The 17,361-nt window shown below is 39.1% G+C and overlaps 2 protein-coding genes across 6 annotated transcripts in view; one reads left to right on the top strand and one right to left on the bottom strand.

Annotated features, from left to right (window-relative positions):
* LOC129765744 (uncharacterized) overlaps positions 1 to 17,361 on the bottom strand; it is a 134,929-nt gene that overhangs the window by 36,675 nt on the left and 80,893 nt on the right. The window contains exon 1 of one of the 2 annotated variants that reach the window (XM_055766235.1): positions 2,097 to 2,124. The exons of the other annotated variant lie outside the window; for it this stretch is intronic. Within the exon in view, the coding sequence (XP_055622210.1) occupies positions 2,097 to 2,109 (13 nt within the window). The 5' untranslated portion in view covers positions 2,110 to 2,124. Of the gene's footprint in view, positions 1 to 2,096; positions 2,125 to 17,361 lie in introns of those variants that run through there. 2 annotated transcript variants of the gene reach the window in all.
* Positions 1 to 17,361, top strand: part of LOC129765852 (uncharacterized) — a 102,562-nt gene that overhangs the window by 5,036 nt on the left and 80,165 nt on the right. The window contains exon 1 of one of the 4 annotated variants that reach the window (XM_055766526.1): positions 7,554 to 7,889. The exons of 1 other annotated variant lie outside the window; for it this stretch is intronic. The gene's annotated coding sequence lies outside the window, so the exon portion shown is untranslated. Of the gene's footprint in view, positions 1 to 7,553; positions 7,890 to 8,447; positions 9,126 to 17,361 lie in introns of those variants that run through there. 2 more of the 4 variants (XM_055766376.1, XM_055766568.1) reach the window with 2 other exon arrangements.

Genomic DNA, 17,361 nt, shown 5'->3' on the forward strand with positions numbered 1-17,361 from the left:
TGACCACTCGAGTAAACGAAATTTCGAAAATCCTATATGTCTCAACACGTGGCAGAAATTATCTCTAAGTATCCTGAGAAGGAAAACCCGCAAAATTGATATGAACGACTATACATTACTATACACTCTCCGCCGTCACGATCGGATTTTAATTAAAAGTACGTGTCGCACGTACTTTTTGTTCAAATTTCTAATCCGAATCCCAATTCCAAAATTCCCAATTTCGAATTTTCAATTTAAAACCTTAAATTTTATATTTCAAATCTAAGTTTTAATCATAAATTTCAATTTCTGAATTTCGAATTTCGAAATTTCATTATCTTACATTCTATTCTTGCCCATCTTGCTTTGTATTCCCCAAGGGGTCCGGCAAGTCAGCAGCTATCACATTTAGGCTCGTTTTCTATCTTAGTCTCGTTCTCAAATACTTTCCCCAAGCCGAAAAAGCTACCAGTCCTCCCTTTAGAGAATCACAATCTTCGATTCTAATTGGATTCCTAATGTAGCTGAAGGAAAGATGAAACCAGAGACCAGTGTTTCTCGCACTGGTGCTATTCGATCATGAGGAATTATTCAGGATTGTTTTGTCAGGAAGTCAGGAATGTTTTGAAAAGTTCTTTATCTTAGTTAGGAGTGTTGTCAACTTATCTTTCCTGCAATCCAACCTATAGTCGAGAAAAGTCACAGCACGACTAGTGCCAAAAGAGCTAAATTTTCTTCAAAAATGTCATCGCATGCTTCAACGATCAAATTCTGATCTCACGTTCATCGAACGCATAATTACTGGCGACGAAACATGGGTGTAACTTTATTCGATTTCCGTTTCGTGGGTTCTTCGTGGTCAGCTATAAGAAGAGTGTTTGATTACTGGATTGTTCGTTGGAAAAAGTGTATTGCTCCAAGAGGGGCCTATTTTTATTAATTTGTGAGATTTATATGTGCAAAATTATTACGTTACGAGCGAAAAAAATATAACCAATCATAAATGAAGGTACCTGTACTTACTATGTTATAGTCAAAATATGTACAATTGCTTCCAACGCATTTGCATACCTGAAACAAAAAAAAACAAATAATTACGTTTTGAAACCACCAAAATTCAGCAGAAACACATTTAGCGACATGAAGAGGAATGTAAAACAACTTTATCATCAACTGCTTCCCGGCGATAATTAATGGAGGGACCGTCATGCTCCTTGTGGCGAACGTGTAGGTTAGTGACGCCTCCGCGGATTCCTTGAATTTTGCATTCTTCCTATACCCCCGCTCACACAGCAAAAATGTACCCTTTAGTGGCTCTCATTTGTACACTGTCAGCACGTTTGGCGCAAGCACGGAGAAAAAAAGGAGTCGCGTGCAATAGGTACTTCAAAAATGGGGACGCCGCCCCATGCTTTACCCTCCCACATGCTGCACGTTAATCCATATAACATGCCAGAACTCGGGGTGTAAACGGTTTTCATGAATGAATTGCCATTCTTCGTGATGATGGATGCCCCGTGCGCCCAATGCTTCTGAGAAGAGCCTACGCCTGCTGACATACTTGTTAAGTTGTTGCACCTGCACGCGGCTTAAGCCGTAGTGCTACAAAACAACGTTCAATGCAAATATCGTGAAATGCAAGATAAACATTATCATCTAAATATTAGTGAACGATTGTCACAAACAGTGCGCTAAACATCCCGTAATTAGTCGAGAGAATCCCAGACGAAATCAATCATCGCGCGGTAAATTATGATTATTAGCAGGATGTGGAGAGACTGAGAGAGGTGGGTGGAGGACATTGGGTGCACGCTATTCGTGGCATCAATCGCAATGGTCGGCTCGTGTGTTCTAAACGATTCAATTAGTCATTTGGATGCGCTTTGTTGAGAATGTGGTTGACAATTGTTCAAACAGACCGTTATTTGCAATGAGATGTAACCGTCTCGATGAATATTGATTTTATTACCATGAATGCGGTAAGCGAAACAATGTGTCGCACAGCTGCGACTACGCTTCCGAGTGTTTTCCAGCTATTCAATTGTTTGTTTTGAACACAGTCCTTCCCCTCCCCCAAAGGTGCTGAATTCGCTACGAAACCATTCCAAACATACCTGAGCCGCGCATATCTTCTCCAGTAGGGCCGTGCCAACCCTCAGAACGATATCCATTTAATACCAAATCACACCGATCATATACGTACTACTAAGAAGAATTTTTCAACATTTGAACATAATCACATTGACGAGCTGTGTATGAGTGCAGCTAAAAACCTGTGCCACTAAATCGTTGTTACCACAACATAGCTGCAGCTGACATTCTCGGTCACCTGTGAAACAACACTGAAAGGACGCGAGCGAACCGAAGAGCGACAGGTTTTCTGAGATGTTCGCGCACCCCTGAGATGTGACGATGGCGGTGGTGGTCAATTCCGTTGCTTCGCCAATTTGTTTCAAGCATCGCTGTGACGACAGCTGCCCCAGGGGTGATACCTGCTAAGGTGGTTTTGGGCTAAGACGCGAAGAGACAGAAATTTGGGCTCGTACACTCTCCGCGTTTTCCAGCAAGTCCGCCCTCCCGGAGTTCACATCAGTCTTACCCATTATGGTGGTACTGGGTGACTGGTGTGGAGCGGGGAGTTGAAAAACAAAAACCCGATTCCACGAAGCTGCGGCTCTGTAAGACGGTATGACGGCGAACGAACATGGACGACGAATGGGTAAAGTGACGAGCGAAAGTATTGAGATGCCATTATGTCACGTTTCACAATTTTTCAGTTCAGTTTTCAGTCTCAATCGAGAGTTGCCACACGCAATGTAGTGTTGTGCATTAGGACCAGGGAAGTGTGCGCCTTCTCATTGCCAGGAATTGAGCAATGAGATGGAACCCATACAAAAGTTATCTTATAAGATCTTTCGATCAATGCACATATCTGCTGGATGCCTACTAATTTTCATCGACTGGAGAGCCTCAAGCGAACTGAGACTATCCGAGAAAATAAAGAAATGGTCTGCAGGATTGTTTGAGATCGTACCCAATGCGAAGTCGATTGTTGCCAGCTCAGCAACATAAACGGAACAAGATTCCTGCAGTTTACGGAAGGCGCAAGAATTATTTATGAGTTGTTAAAGTTGTACCAATACAACAAAATAGATCATAAAAAGGATTTCTCATAATCCTCTGCATTGTATGATGCTTATGCACGGTTTTGTTGAACTTTGTCTTTGTCAAATTTTTCAGCAATTCCATCCTTGGAGCTCCTTCTTGAACTGATACATAGTTCTTCGCTCTCAAAAAAGAGTCTATAATTGAGGATCCTAACCGATTTACGGACTTTTGATGGCATTGCGAAGCGAAGATATTCGCTCAACACATGCTGATGAATGTTATTAAAAAGTGTCGACCTCAGCAATGAATACAAAAATTTCTCATCACGCCTTTTGTCATCCAAAACGTGGGGCCAGGTTATATCTGAGTCACTCAATTTTTGCCCCATAAGATTCGTCTTGAGTAGCCTGAATTTGTTATCCAAGCCTTGACTATTACCTGATTAAATGAATTGAGGAAATTGGCGCATCAAATCATTGAGATTTGGTAACTTAACAAAACTTTGAGGGTTTATCAAGGCCGCAGTTTCGATAACTGAAATCAAATCGTTTTGAAATTTGTTGCAAATCAATTTGAAGGCCAGCTTCCTTGCTGTATCCAATCCTTTATTTCAGATTCTTCTACATCGATACCAACGTAAACATCCTCAAGCTTCTTCAGAAAGTCTTCAAAATCTTTCACGTCAAGATCAGCATCACGAATTGTTGCGCGTAGCTCTCCAAACATAAGTTACCCAACATGATCAACAATAACATTCATGTCTCATTATAAAGTTCGCAAATTGAGAGCTTTCGGATTGAAAAGTGTAATAGACTTTATTGATGAGGGGTTGCGTCGCGTTAAACATTTTCACAAACATCAAAAATCAAATCCATGTATGCACTGTAATAAAATTAATATTAAAAATGGAATTTTAAAAAAATCTGTAAATTCTGTATCTTTGCTGAAAATCTGTAATTCTATGTATACATATTCTGTAACTGAAATTTGGTGAAAAATCTGTAAAATATAGAATATTCTGTATATGTGGCAACCCTGTTCTCATTGGCCAAGCAAAGACGGTGCTCATATTTTTCCGCCAAATATTGATGACCGTTGCTATTGAATTTGAAGCTGGTAAGGCTTAGTCTCTTGTTCTGTTATCTTATGTTATTGTGATATTATTACAATTAACCCATCGCATTTTAGTTCCAATTTACTAAAAAATACCCAAGATTGACGTAGGACTACCGTTGGCTAAGTAATCATTTGTTTGTACCGTTATTACTGATTGAACGAGCATTTTGTTCGTATCCGCTTTTATAGACCGTGTTGGGAAAACACAATCCGGAGTGTAAAAATGCTTACGGGTACAAAAGTACCCATGTTTACATGAATCAATAACTTTAACTTCAACTTTTAGTACAATAGAGCAGTGGTACTCAACCATTTTGTCAGAGTGGCCACGAACACGTATTAGCCATGTCGTATCACGAGCACAAAAAATAAATAAATAAAAAATGATGGTGTCCCAAACCAGACCGCATTTTCAACGTAGGACTACGAAATTATAACCACCGAGAAGCGAACAGTATGGCAATTAAACAACGAAACTGTTTAGCACAGACATTTGGGAACGCCAAACAGAGACAATGAATGAATTAAGGGACGCGAACATTTTGTGAAGCAATAAAACCCCAATTTGAGCAGATTTTCAAATTAGTGCTCAGAATTAACATGTACTGTTGACAGCAACTGCTGCGGTACATATTTTCACCTACAGTTTCCCACCGAGGAACGCAGTTCTGACTGCTAAAAAATACCTTCTTCACATTCGGATTGGAATACGCTGCACTTTGGCGTCGCTTTTAACCCGGAAATAATGTTCGACTTCATGAAAATTAATTGATTGATCGGAAGAAAATCGCCAATAAGTCATTAGTGATTCATCAGTCATCTCCTGCTAGCGACAATTCGTACATGTGTTTCAATCACACACAATTAATCCCCACATAATGGTTTGATAACCGAGGCGGTACGTTTTAGTTAATATTTATCTTCTGCTTTGTTTCTGCCCGTCAGTGCAAGCTCTACACATTGTTTGCTTCGCGCTTATTCTGGAAATGCGATCCGAGGGGAATATTTTAGCATGCCCGTGCAACACGGTAGACAATGGTGTTGGCCAAGGCGAGCACAATATTACACCTACCGCTGACTTTCGAAATTCTTTTTTTTACGCGACTGATGCGTGCGTGCAAAAAAAATCGCGTTATTTCGAGCATATCGCGTACTTTCGAGAGAATCGCGTTAAAAACAGAAGGCAACCGAGAGTCCTTCTCTAGAGAAGCAATCGGACGCTGACATTTTCCGTTATTCAACGCGCATGCTCTTTATTCAGCTCCAATTGTGGCTATCATGAGCTACCTTTAGGAAATCTGACAAAGCAACCGTGAGAGCTCTTCAAATAGCAAACGTACCGACAATATATTCTATTATTAATCGTGTGAACCTTTTATCGAACTCCAATTGCGGTGGCGGGAGTTTCACTTTCGGAAACCTGAGAAGGCAGCCGAAATAACTCCTCAAAAAGCATTCAGACCGGTGGTATCGTTCTTTTATTCTTTGCAAAGTCTGAAAAAACACCCGATATTTTCCGTTATGAATCACGCGTACTCAAGCACAGAAGCACAGAAATTAACTAGTATATATTCATATATAAAACGGTAAAATATTATATTTTTACTGTAAAAAACACATCAAAACAAACTATATTCACATGAAAAATAACATACATGGACGCATGAAAAAACCATAGAACACTATCTCAACAAACATGTTAGGAGTGATCACATACCCAAGAAATTCAATCCGAATGAAAAATAAATCTCAAAATCTCAAATCTGAAATCTGAAATCTGAAATGAGATTAAAATCCATCTGAGCTGCAAGGGTTCTCTAGAGAATATTGGAGTACAGCTCGGATTTTGAGAGAACCACAAAATTCGAACTAAAATGATAATGGTTGATGGTAGTAATATTATAATAACATAAGATAACAAATCAAGAGCTCAAACCTTACAAACTCCAAACATAAATCAAAGTCCAATGTAATATTACAGAGGCTTGTAGGATACTGCCACATCCAATATTTTATCGTAATGAGAAAACAAATTTAAATTCAAATTCGATAGCAACGGAAAAATATGAGCACCTCTAGACGTCTTTGCTTGGCCAATGAGACCAGGGTTGCCACATATACAGAATATTCTGTATTTTACAGATTTTTCGCCAAATTTACAAAAATAACAGAAAAATAACAAAAATAAAGAATCTGTATATCCAGAATTAAAGATCATAGATATAATCCTCCATTTTTTTTTCTTAAGAAAAGTGCAGCTGATAGCCATCGTTTGATGTCGTTACTTAGGAAAATTAATCGGTAGGCATTTGCAAAAAGTGGTTTGAACCATTCAGAGGCAATGATTTCAATTTGGATGATAAAGAACATGGAAAGACACCGCCAAAAATCTAAGACACAACATTAAAAGCACTTACTGTCGGAAACTATCCCTAGTGAACGGTACCGACTACAATCAATATGTTTGAACAGAGCTCTGAAGGAAAAACGTCTGGAGTGAAAGAAGAGACATGACAACATAATATTACAACATGACAACGCCAAACTACATGTTCATGGATCTGTAAAAATGTCTAGAAAGCGTGAACTGGGAGGTTCTCCCTCACCCGCCATATTCTCCAAACACTGCTCCCTCAGATTACTATTCGTACCGGTCCATGACGTCGGCCTTTTTTGGAGATCTGTTTCTAATCTTATGAAGAAATGAAAAATTCGAGTGTTAACGGGATCGGTTCAAAACAACCTGGCATCATCCACATGGAATACGTGTAGTGCATGAGAGATGGGTCACGCTTGTAGCTTCCGATGGAGCATACATTAAATAAAGCAACAGCATGTATGATCCAAATTATTGTTTTTTTCTCAAAAAAATCGTGGAACCTTACTTGTATGCCTAATAAATTTGGCTGCTTCAGTTTGGTACGCTTAATTCAATTTCGTTGTAGTATTGGTACAGAAACATAATTTAGTTTTATTTGTTTTTTTGCCGAGGGACAACCCAAGTTACAGTGTTCATAGTGTAATCAATTCATTTGACCTTAACCCAATACAGCCATGGTTTCCACTTCCCCCCAAAAACATTCACAAAATGGTATCAACGCAAATGGGCAACTGCAAGCGACCTTAAAGCGAATTGCTTCCAGCATAACTGAAGGGTTCTCCCGCAAACTTCCGCATAAGTAAATTGTGTGAGTACCGTAGTAATCAATATGCATCGCCTGTCCGATTCCTTGGCCAGTCAACGTCCGAAAACTTTCGGCACGCACGGCCGCGGCCACAGATTCGCAGCGCGCGGTTACGGCCAGGTAGAACGCGCACCAGGTGCCAACCAAACCGGCGAGGCCGCAGTCGGAGCCCACAACAACTCAGGTGAACTGCGCGCGCAGCAGAGAGCGAACAGCCTCACAAGGAGTAGCAAAGGAGACAGCAAGCAAAAAAAATAGTGCCGCGTTAAAATACTTGCTAATAACATTCGCTTTCAGTTTCGTTCGAGCCACGGTACGGTTGAGAAGCATTCTTCGACAAGTTAACTGTGACGTCTGGGGGTTTAGAACATAGGTCGTTGGGTCTATCCCCCGAATCGAGTGTCTAGAGAAGCGCGCGCGCCAAGCATAAATCTATTTGTTGGATTGCAAATGACGACGTGTGGAAAAAAGGTCAGAGCCATTGTATTTTCCAAATAGGTAATACACTCTGTTGTGTTGTGTTGAAGTCGGGTTTTCTGAAGTGTTGTTGCCGTTAATGAGCATATCTCGGCATCTGCCCCGCAGGCCCTCGTTTGAAGTCTTGAGCACATCATCATCGGGTAGGGTTCAGTGGGCTATGTTACGACCGCCACCGGCGACCCAATACCACGTGTAACCTAGCATCTCGTTTGACGTGTGTTGTATGATGTGAGAATTTCGCAAGGTGCTATGCTATAATAATGCTGGTTCGGGTGTGTGTGTTTTTTGTGGTTGCAACGAAGCCGTGAATTGCGGGGCGTGAGAACCTGAAGTGCGACAGGCGCAAAACAAAAGTCAGGCTTTATTTTTGGAAGGCTTTCCACCGACACCGCTAGAAATAGCCTCCACGCAACGGTCGACCGACCGATCTTGATTGGGAACGGAATCGCCGAGAGTTGAGCAATTGATTATAATAATAGTTTTCCAAAAGGTTGTTGGATTCGCGAAACGGTGCTGCAACAGCTGCTGTCTATGGTCCGAAATGCGATGGCACCATGATATCGCGTGCAGTTTAAGGCGACCAATCGCGTTTTGAAGGAAAAACATTAATAATCGCATCTCGCGAGCGTGTGTGTGTGTGTGTGTGTTGTTTTATTTTATTGTTTTTTTTCTTCTCTCCTGAGTGTGGCGAATAGTTCAGTGTCAACCACCGAAAGAGCGCTCTGGAAGTTGCTCAAAGGCGAAATAAGATTTTGTTAAAAGGTTGAACGTTGGAGAAAAAGTAAATTGAACCTCGACAAACGAACATAAACTCACACACATCGAGGCTCAGATAGTATCCCAAGTGGTTATACGCGGTTGTGTAATTGAATGACAGCAGCAATAACAAAAAGTTGAGAAGAAAACAAGTGGATTTCTGACAGTGCCATGGAGCAGTTAAATAACAAATGGTAGACTATATGCAGAAGTGAACAGTGTCTACCGCTGCAAAATAAAAACAAAACCGAAGAGACCAAACAGTGAGAGATAATCATCGTCATCATCATCATCATCATCAACAACAACTAGTCTCTCTGTTGTTTTTTTCACCGAGATTCCAGCATCCCAGCTTGCACACTCGAAAGCACCTTAAAAACCACTTGTCATCTCGTTCGCTGGGCCCCACCGAAGTGCACCTTCGCCGTACCAAAATTCGCGCCGATATCCAGAAAACACTACCAAACTCGACTTTTGCCGGTTGTTTTGGGTCTCGCCGTGAGTGTGCTTTTATTTTCTTTTTCTTCACTACTCCTCCACAAGAGGATATTCCGCGCTGTGGACTCAAAAGCTTATGAGTTCATTAGTTTTCTTTTTCTGTTTGTTTGCATACGATTCGCATGAAATCATCGCAAACTGTGGTATTCGTCATTTGGAAGAAAAATACAGAACCCCACTGGGAAGGGTAACGATTCGAGCTCCTCACACTCAGAACATCAGTTGGGGACGAATATTAGCTACTACTTCTAGACAACCGTTTTTAGTAGTAGTAGGAGGACTCGGAAAGGGGTGGTTTTGATGGCATAAATGGCAATTTGCATGTATTTTTTTTTATTCCAAGCTTTTCGGTTCGCCAGAGAATCTGTGGAATGTTGGCGTTTGCTTGGCTATGAAACTTTTTCGGTGGCTACGCTAGTTTGTGGATTTTTTTCTTATACTTACTGTTCAATAATTGGTGAAGCTAGGTGAGAGCGATTACATCCACTAGATCTTCACTATCGAGCTAATTAAAACTGATCAAATGAAGTCACAGTGTCCGATACACCTTCGCAAGCAGTATTAGTATGGTTCAGAAATTCCCCCTTTTAATTTAACTTTCTCTCCAGGAATAAGGGTTTGACGTTGCTGACACCTCTGATCCAAATTTTGTTGGAATTGTTTGACATTTTCCTGCTTCTTCTCGGAAAGTGTTCGATTCTTTAGAGCCAAATATCTTTCGAATGAGCGTAACTCCGGACAACTGAGGGGTTTGGGTACTATAGTCACATGATTCCATATCTCCCGTACTAGAGCATAGTGACCGTTTTGACAGGTACTGATAATTGTAAATGAAGTCTTTGCTGGTGGAAAGTAGGCTTTTCTATGACAAGTACAAATTGCTTGCCAAACGGGCAGTGTTGCCACATGTACAGATTTATCTGGACTGGTACTGTTTTTTCGTCATTTTTGGTACAGATTCTGTACGGTATAGAGTACAGATTTTTGTCAAAAAGTACAGATTGGTACAGATTTTTTCATTTGTGAAATCTGAAAGGATTCGCGTCGTATGTTTTGCCCAGATCAACAGGTTGAATCGTTTGTTCCAGGCTGAAAAACCTGAAGTCACGATGCTACATGAAGAGCTGAAAGATTTTTATTTGATTATTCTCTGTAGTATCTGCGAGGAATCTTACGTTGTTTCAATGTATATTGCTGTTAAATATGAAAATCATTTGAAAAGCGACAAGAATTTTAGGTTGGAATAGCAGCAAAAGAAATTATCAGAGCAATGGGCAGCGAAAGGCAAATCATTTCAAAGGATATTTGTCGCAGTTTTTTCGTGGAGCTGATCAAACAAATGAGAAAAAGATTCAATTGTGATGATTCGACGCTCAAGTCTACGGCAATGGTAAATCCCAGAAACTTTTCCAATTTGATTAGCATTAACGTTGTGTTAAAAGAGTTTCCAGGATTCTATAATGGGAATGTACAAGATGTGGAGAATTAATTCTGTAGCCTAAAGATAAAATGACTATGTTAAGAAATCACAATTTCAGAAAACGAGCATGTGCAGAGTTGGTGGACAAAAATTGGATGCCTAAAAAGAATTGACGATTCGCTCGCCTTTTCGGCACTTCGATGCCTTGTTTGTAACGTTCTCACTATGCCTCACTCCTCGGCAACTGTCAAGCGTTTTTTTTCTGAATATAACCAGAACAAAAATAAACTTTGAAATCGGCTCAGCAACGATACGATGAACGCTATTTTGAGATCAAAGGATTTGGTCAAACATCGTGGTGGCAGCTCGCATGTTTTAAACAATGATAGTATGCAATGTAGATTCAAAAAACTATGTACGAGGGTCACTATTTATATTTCGGGAATTGGCAACACTGATGTCATGTGAGTCCATCTGATGGTTCCATCGTAAAGTTTGACATTTTTGACGATATACGTACTCAGAACATTTTGCCATACGGACGCTATTTGTTTATTTTATATTTAGTTGAAAGTTTGGTCTCGGCAAAAAAATGGAACTGAATCGTGAACATTTTCGTGCGATGATTTTTTACGACTTTCGACGTGGATTATCACAACAAGAGTGCGTCAATCAACTTAATTTGACTTTTGGCGATGAAGCTCCATCAAAAACCACTGTGTATCGCTGGTATAGTGAATTCAATAGTGGTCGTAGTTCGCTGTCCGACGAGTTTCGTGAAGGTCGTCCAAAATCGACTGTAGTGCCAGAAAACATCGATGCTGTGCACGAAATGATTAAGCAAGATCGTCATGTAACCTATTGTGAGATTGAGGCATCCCTAAGCATTAGTTCCACCAGCATATATGCGATTTTACATGAACACTTAGTTGTGCGAAAATTATGTTCACGTTGGATCCCACATAATTTGACAATCGCTCAAAAAAAAGGATCGTGTCGATTGGAATAAATGCTTTGAAAATTGGTTTAAGCGCATGCAAAAGTGTATCGATCATCGTGGCGAGTACTTTGAAAAACAATAAAAATATATTCGCAGCTTAAATATTTGTTTTTGTTCCTATTCCCGAAATATAAATAGTGACCCTCGTATAAGCATCATCAAACACACGAATGACCTGCAAATGTATGTAAATGTAGTATTTTTAGTAAATAAATTATTATTTTTTTAATGTTAATATTTTTATTTCTCTACAACGAATATTTTCGATGGTACAGATTTTTGGAGAAAAAAGTACAGATGAGAAAGATTTTAGACCCCTCTGGTACAAATTTAAATGTGGCAATAGTGCAAAAGGTATATTTTCGGGAGATTTGCATTTTCGACCGTTGTACATTCTGCTAACACTAAACATACCGATTTTTCATGTATACCTATTCCTACCACAGCGGGTCAAGTCACCCTTTATGAATAGTTGGTGAACAATGATTCGATTTATATGGTTTTGTTGAGAAACGTGACATAGGGGAGATGGGGGTAAGACGGACATGTTAAGAAAAACTTCAATTGTATCTTTGGAAACTCGTATTTTCCAAAACCTAAAAGCAGTTTCTTACAGTTCAATATACTGGTTTTCGAAATAATTGGCCAAATGTTTTATAAAAAATGTGTTTTTTATGTTTTTACTGAAATTAAAATAAACTGAAAAGTAGAACATTTTTATCGATGCGGGTATAATGGACATGGGAGGAATATGGACAGGTCATTAATACAAAAGGCCAGGTTTATTGACGAAAGGAGTGTTCCTCACCCCCAGCCCATTCCACCCACGTAACTCAAGGGCAATTGAAAAAATTCAAATGGACACTGTTCGAGTGTCCTCCTTACTCCGCAGACCTCGCACCTAGCGACTATCACTTATTCCCGGTGATGAAACAGGCGTTCGGCGGTCAACGATTCGATAACACTGAAGAAATTCGTGACGCAGTTACATCGTACTTCAAAAAGCTGGACGCTACGCACTTCGCGCTCGGAATAGAAAAACTCGTGCCACGCTATGAAAAATGCTTCGAACGTTACGGCGATTATGTAGAAAAATAGAAAATAAAACGTAGATTACAAAAATCACCTTGTTTTTTGTCCTAACTTTATTTTTCCGCGATTTCTGAGGCATTGAAACTTATTTTTTGAACGACCCTTGTTGATATCTCCCACGAGACCGTTCGTCAAATTTTGATGTTTTGAGCATGTGAAAAGTTGCGCACGGCTAGTGCCAAAAGAACTCAATATTAGTGACTGAAAACATGCTCGAACGATCCAACTCTGATCCCACGTTCATCCAACGCATAAATACTGACGACGAGACATGAGTGTATCTTTTTCCTTCTTGCGAAACTCAAATTACAGCTTCGCGGGACCCGTTTTGACAGCATTGAAGACAAAAAACGAATTCGCTACGTGAACTAAAGGTAATTTCTGCACACTGCCATAAAAGTGTTTCGATGACTGCTTTGTTCATTGGAAAAAGTTTATTGCTTCAGAAGGGGCCCATTCTGAAGGTGATAATATAAATTATAGCATTTTCTCCAAAAACACAAATTCCCGGTATATATTTGACAGAATGCAATATAACAGTTCGACTGAAAAGTTTATAAGGTAACACAGTAAAACTATTTTTTTTTCTGCAAAATTCAAGTTTATTATTCAACATACTTCGAGAGCGATACAGCAATTATAGCGGTCTTGACACTTGATACCATTCTTATAATACTCTATCGGTTTTTCCTCAAAATAGGCCTCAGTTTCGGTAATCACTTCATCATCGGTCTTAAATTTCTTGCCAGCGAGCATTCTTTTCAGGTCTGCGAACAGAAAATAGTCGCTGGGGGCTAGATCTGGAGAATACGGTGGATGCGGAAGCAATTCGAAGCCTAATTTATGCAATTTTGCCATCGTTTTCATTGATTTGTGATTTTTCCATTTTTTTCACAATAACAAAAGTTGCTTCACTCTCAATGCTGTAACTCACGAACCAATCAATCGATTGCTGTCAAATTTTGACACCTATTCATTGAAAGATGGTGCTTTGCGATAGTCAAGTAGATTTTTGCAAGATGCGCCATCTAGACATCAACCTTATGAACTTTTCAGCCGAACTGTTAGATAATCATCCATCCATGGATGTACGTTTTTGATTTGGAGGTCTCAAACGCATATCACGAGAAATAGTTGTTGCAATATATGTTATAAAATATACCTTTAGACGGTAGATTTTCTCCAGCAATGTTTTTCCGCCCAAAATACAAAGCATGGAGATAGTCAGTCAAGTGAACAATTTAACGAATAAATGGAGTATGTTTTGCGAACGAATGCGAGAGTGAGTTTTGTATTATAGCTTCAGTTCCCGTGAATGCTGTGTGCAACAATTGGTTATATCAAATGTTTGATAGAAATATGGGTGATGTAGTAGGTAAAGCGGATTAGTGAGATTGCTAGCTATTCCACAACTACCTTGGACCCTGAGACAAAGACAATACATTTTTTGGCTACTGCTTCCCAATTGTTCCCAATAACCAGTGTCCTACGCCAAGCTTCCGCCCGTGTCTCTAAGCGCACACTCTTCTACATTTGGTTCAAAATATTTCATTCGGGAACGTAGTTTTGAATTTTAGACGAGTCTTGGCAACGTTCCTATTTTCCGAAGTTTACTCAATACTTTACAATTACTCAATACATTTTTTTTGGTTCAAAAGATTTCATTCGGGAACGTAGATTTGACTTTTAGACGAGTCTTGGCAACGCTCCTATTTTCCGAAGTTTACTCAATACACTCTGAACCACCTCTGGTTGAGCGAAATATTTCACTCATGGTCTAAATTGAAAAGTGCAATATTTTGAGTGTTTTCATAGTTTCAGATTTTTACACAACTTTCCCAGCGGTATACAAGTTGCGGTAGTTAAGCAAATATTCTCCTGGTTTTGTTTTTAATTATCGAACGTTACTAATGATAACAAATATTTATAGAAAAAAAAAATTTCTATAAATATTTAGATTATTATTTATTTGTTTTATTTGTGCTGGGAACGACATTGTTTCGAGCAATACAAGTTTATAACTGTGCGCCTAAGAAAATGGTTATCTTGAATATTTGAGCGGAGTCTCCTTCAAAATGGCGATTCCCGCGGAAAAATACCCCATGAAAAAAATTTCAGCTCAATCGGAACTCAGTGTCGCATAAACGTCAAAGTTTGAGTTTTTTGAAAACTGTGCAATAACCCAACGGGGAGTACATGAAATGTGCTATTTAAAAAAATCTATGCCAAATATCTTCAAAACGTTATGATTCTGATGATTTTATTGCTTTCAAAAAACACTAACATTGCGTCTTTGCGACACTAGCAATTGAAGTTCGATTGAGCTGAAATTTTGCATAGGGGTTTTGACGTAGCTCTACGTCTTTCATTTCTATGCTCGGTTAATTCAAAGTTTTGAGAACGAGAGCGTTACACCGGAACAACAAGATTTTAAACGATAAGTCACTTTATCCCAAAGATAAAATATCTACGCGTTATATGCTTACTAATTATTGACTCAAAAACTTGTTTCAATAGCTTAAATATTGCTTCAAAACAAATTCAGATCACACAAATATGTTTACAAGCTGGTGTCCGCTCGGAAATCCATTTTGTTGTGATTGGAAAGCGACGGGAAGATGGTCTCGCTCGCTCGCTTAAACACTATGCTCTTCTCTCCCAATTCCATTTCTTCTCTGCAACCGGACCGAACGGAGCGTTTGGCGAAAAACGAAGCGTAGATGACAATTCGATACAGACTGTTTACAAATGGTGACATTGGTTATGGATTTGATAGTGGAGAATAGGAAATGTTTGATATGATGTAAAGAATAATCCACCATATCAAAGAAACCTTATTGTTTGATGAAAGCAGGATTTTTATTATCATTTGTTGACGAATGCCACAATCGATCCATGATTCTAATTGGCGGAGAGGGAATATTATTTGTACTGGGTACTTTCGAGGAAGAATCGATTCCTCCTTTAAAGGTTAATAATTCTTTTCGGGCTAAACGAAGTGGTATGATAATCACTCTATTTGAAAGATGAAATGTCTAAAAGCTATATGCTTGTTACTTATTGATTGCTAGGCAACGGTAGTCCTACATCCACCTTGCGGTTATATCTAAGATATAACCCACTTTTAGTTTTTATCTTGCAAATCATCATTTTGCAGTAAATCCCGTTAGGAAAATCAAGATGGTCATTTTCATTGGCACCCTAAACCAAACGTTCCATCTTGTATTCCGGAAAATTGACCCAGGAAGTCGAATGATGAATTTTGGAAGAAATACTAGGAATTTATAGTAAAAGGACGTTGTAAAGGGTCAAGTGGTGAAAGGGTGATCAATCAATGAAGAGTTCTGCGATTGGACCCACGAGCATTCGCTTATTATGAAAACGTGAATGTTTGAAAGTATCAATAATAAAAAAAACCATTTGGGCGGGACGAAGTTCGTCGGGTAGATAGTTTCAAATAAACCTTTGTTGTTGTTGTTAATAATTGTTGTTTAATTTTCATTTTCTTAGTGCCCATAACCCAGAGGTTTTGCTCGAAACGAAGGAAACAAAAGGAAAATATCGCACAGCGGTGCAATTTTGTTCTGTGGAAGAACTGCGTCGATTTTTATTCCGTCTGGTGGAGAATGCTTTTGTATTTTTGCACGAATTGTTGTTTTTTTGTGTTGCCAAAGGTGGAAGTGGTTATGAAATAGGTCAAGCTCCATAATTTCTAAACTAAAAGATGAAAATGACTTTTTTATTCCTTCCTTTCTCTTCACCCAGAGTCATTTTCGATAGTGAGTATTTCCTACTCATGCTGAAAGATCGATTTTTCAATTTCGTTCTTTTCTGCTGTCGGTTCCCTTGAATTTGAGAGTAGACACTTTCACTTGACGATTGGAACTGCTCGAAAGGGCTCCATCGATTATCTTTTGGAAGGACTATACTGCCGTTCTACGCATACTTGTCCCATGTTCCAAAATCAGCAACTGAGAAAAACGCAATCAAAGTTTTCTTGCATATTTGTCTACCAAAAGCTTCAAGCATTTCAATTTAGCAATACACCGGGTTTTTTATAAGCACTATACTATTATTTAATGAAATGTGATGAGATCCCCTCACTGAATCAATCATGCTTGATTACGGGTGTTTTTCCGAAAGATTATGCATAGGAACATCGTTTCATGAAGAAATGAGTGGTCTGCAACACCTTCGCAGAATATAAATCTCATTGTTATTAGGTATTCGCTAACAAGGTGCGTGTTCACGTGTTCTGGTAAACTTTTTCTTATTTGTTTGAGAATTAGTTCGTTCTTCCAAACCAGAAATGGGTGCATTAGCCCTGCTGAAAGTGTGACGTGAAATTCTTGTACTTGAACCGATTTATTCGATATGGATCTACAAAAAATACATGGTGGGACACTAATGAATAGAATATCAACATGGGACGATTGAGCTTGATGTTGTTTTTTTTTAAAGTTGGGAACAAACTATATATTTTCTATGTTTTTCCGTAAGATTATGCATAAAAACATCGTTTTATTTAGAAAAGTGAAAATCGTCAAAAAGTAACATGGGCCAGCTATGCGTAGAACGGCAGTATACGTCAGTTTCAGTTTCACATGTGAAGGGCGATCGCTGCCTTCAATGGAATATTTCATTTCATTTCTCCAAACTGGATTTCCCTGGACCGTCTATAAAAAATTGAAAAAAAACATTTGAGGGCATATTAGTCTTACGAC

This window comes from Toxorhynchites rutilus, chromosome 1, assembly GCF_029784135.1.
Source record: "Toxorhynchites rutilus septentrionalis strain SRP chromosome 1, ASM2978413v1, whole genome shotgun sequence".
Taxonomy (NCBI): domain Eukaryota; kingdom Metazoa; phylum Arthropoda; class Insecta; order Diptera; family Culicidae; genus Toxorhynchites; species Toxorhynchites rutilus.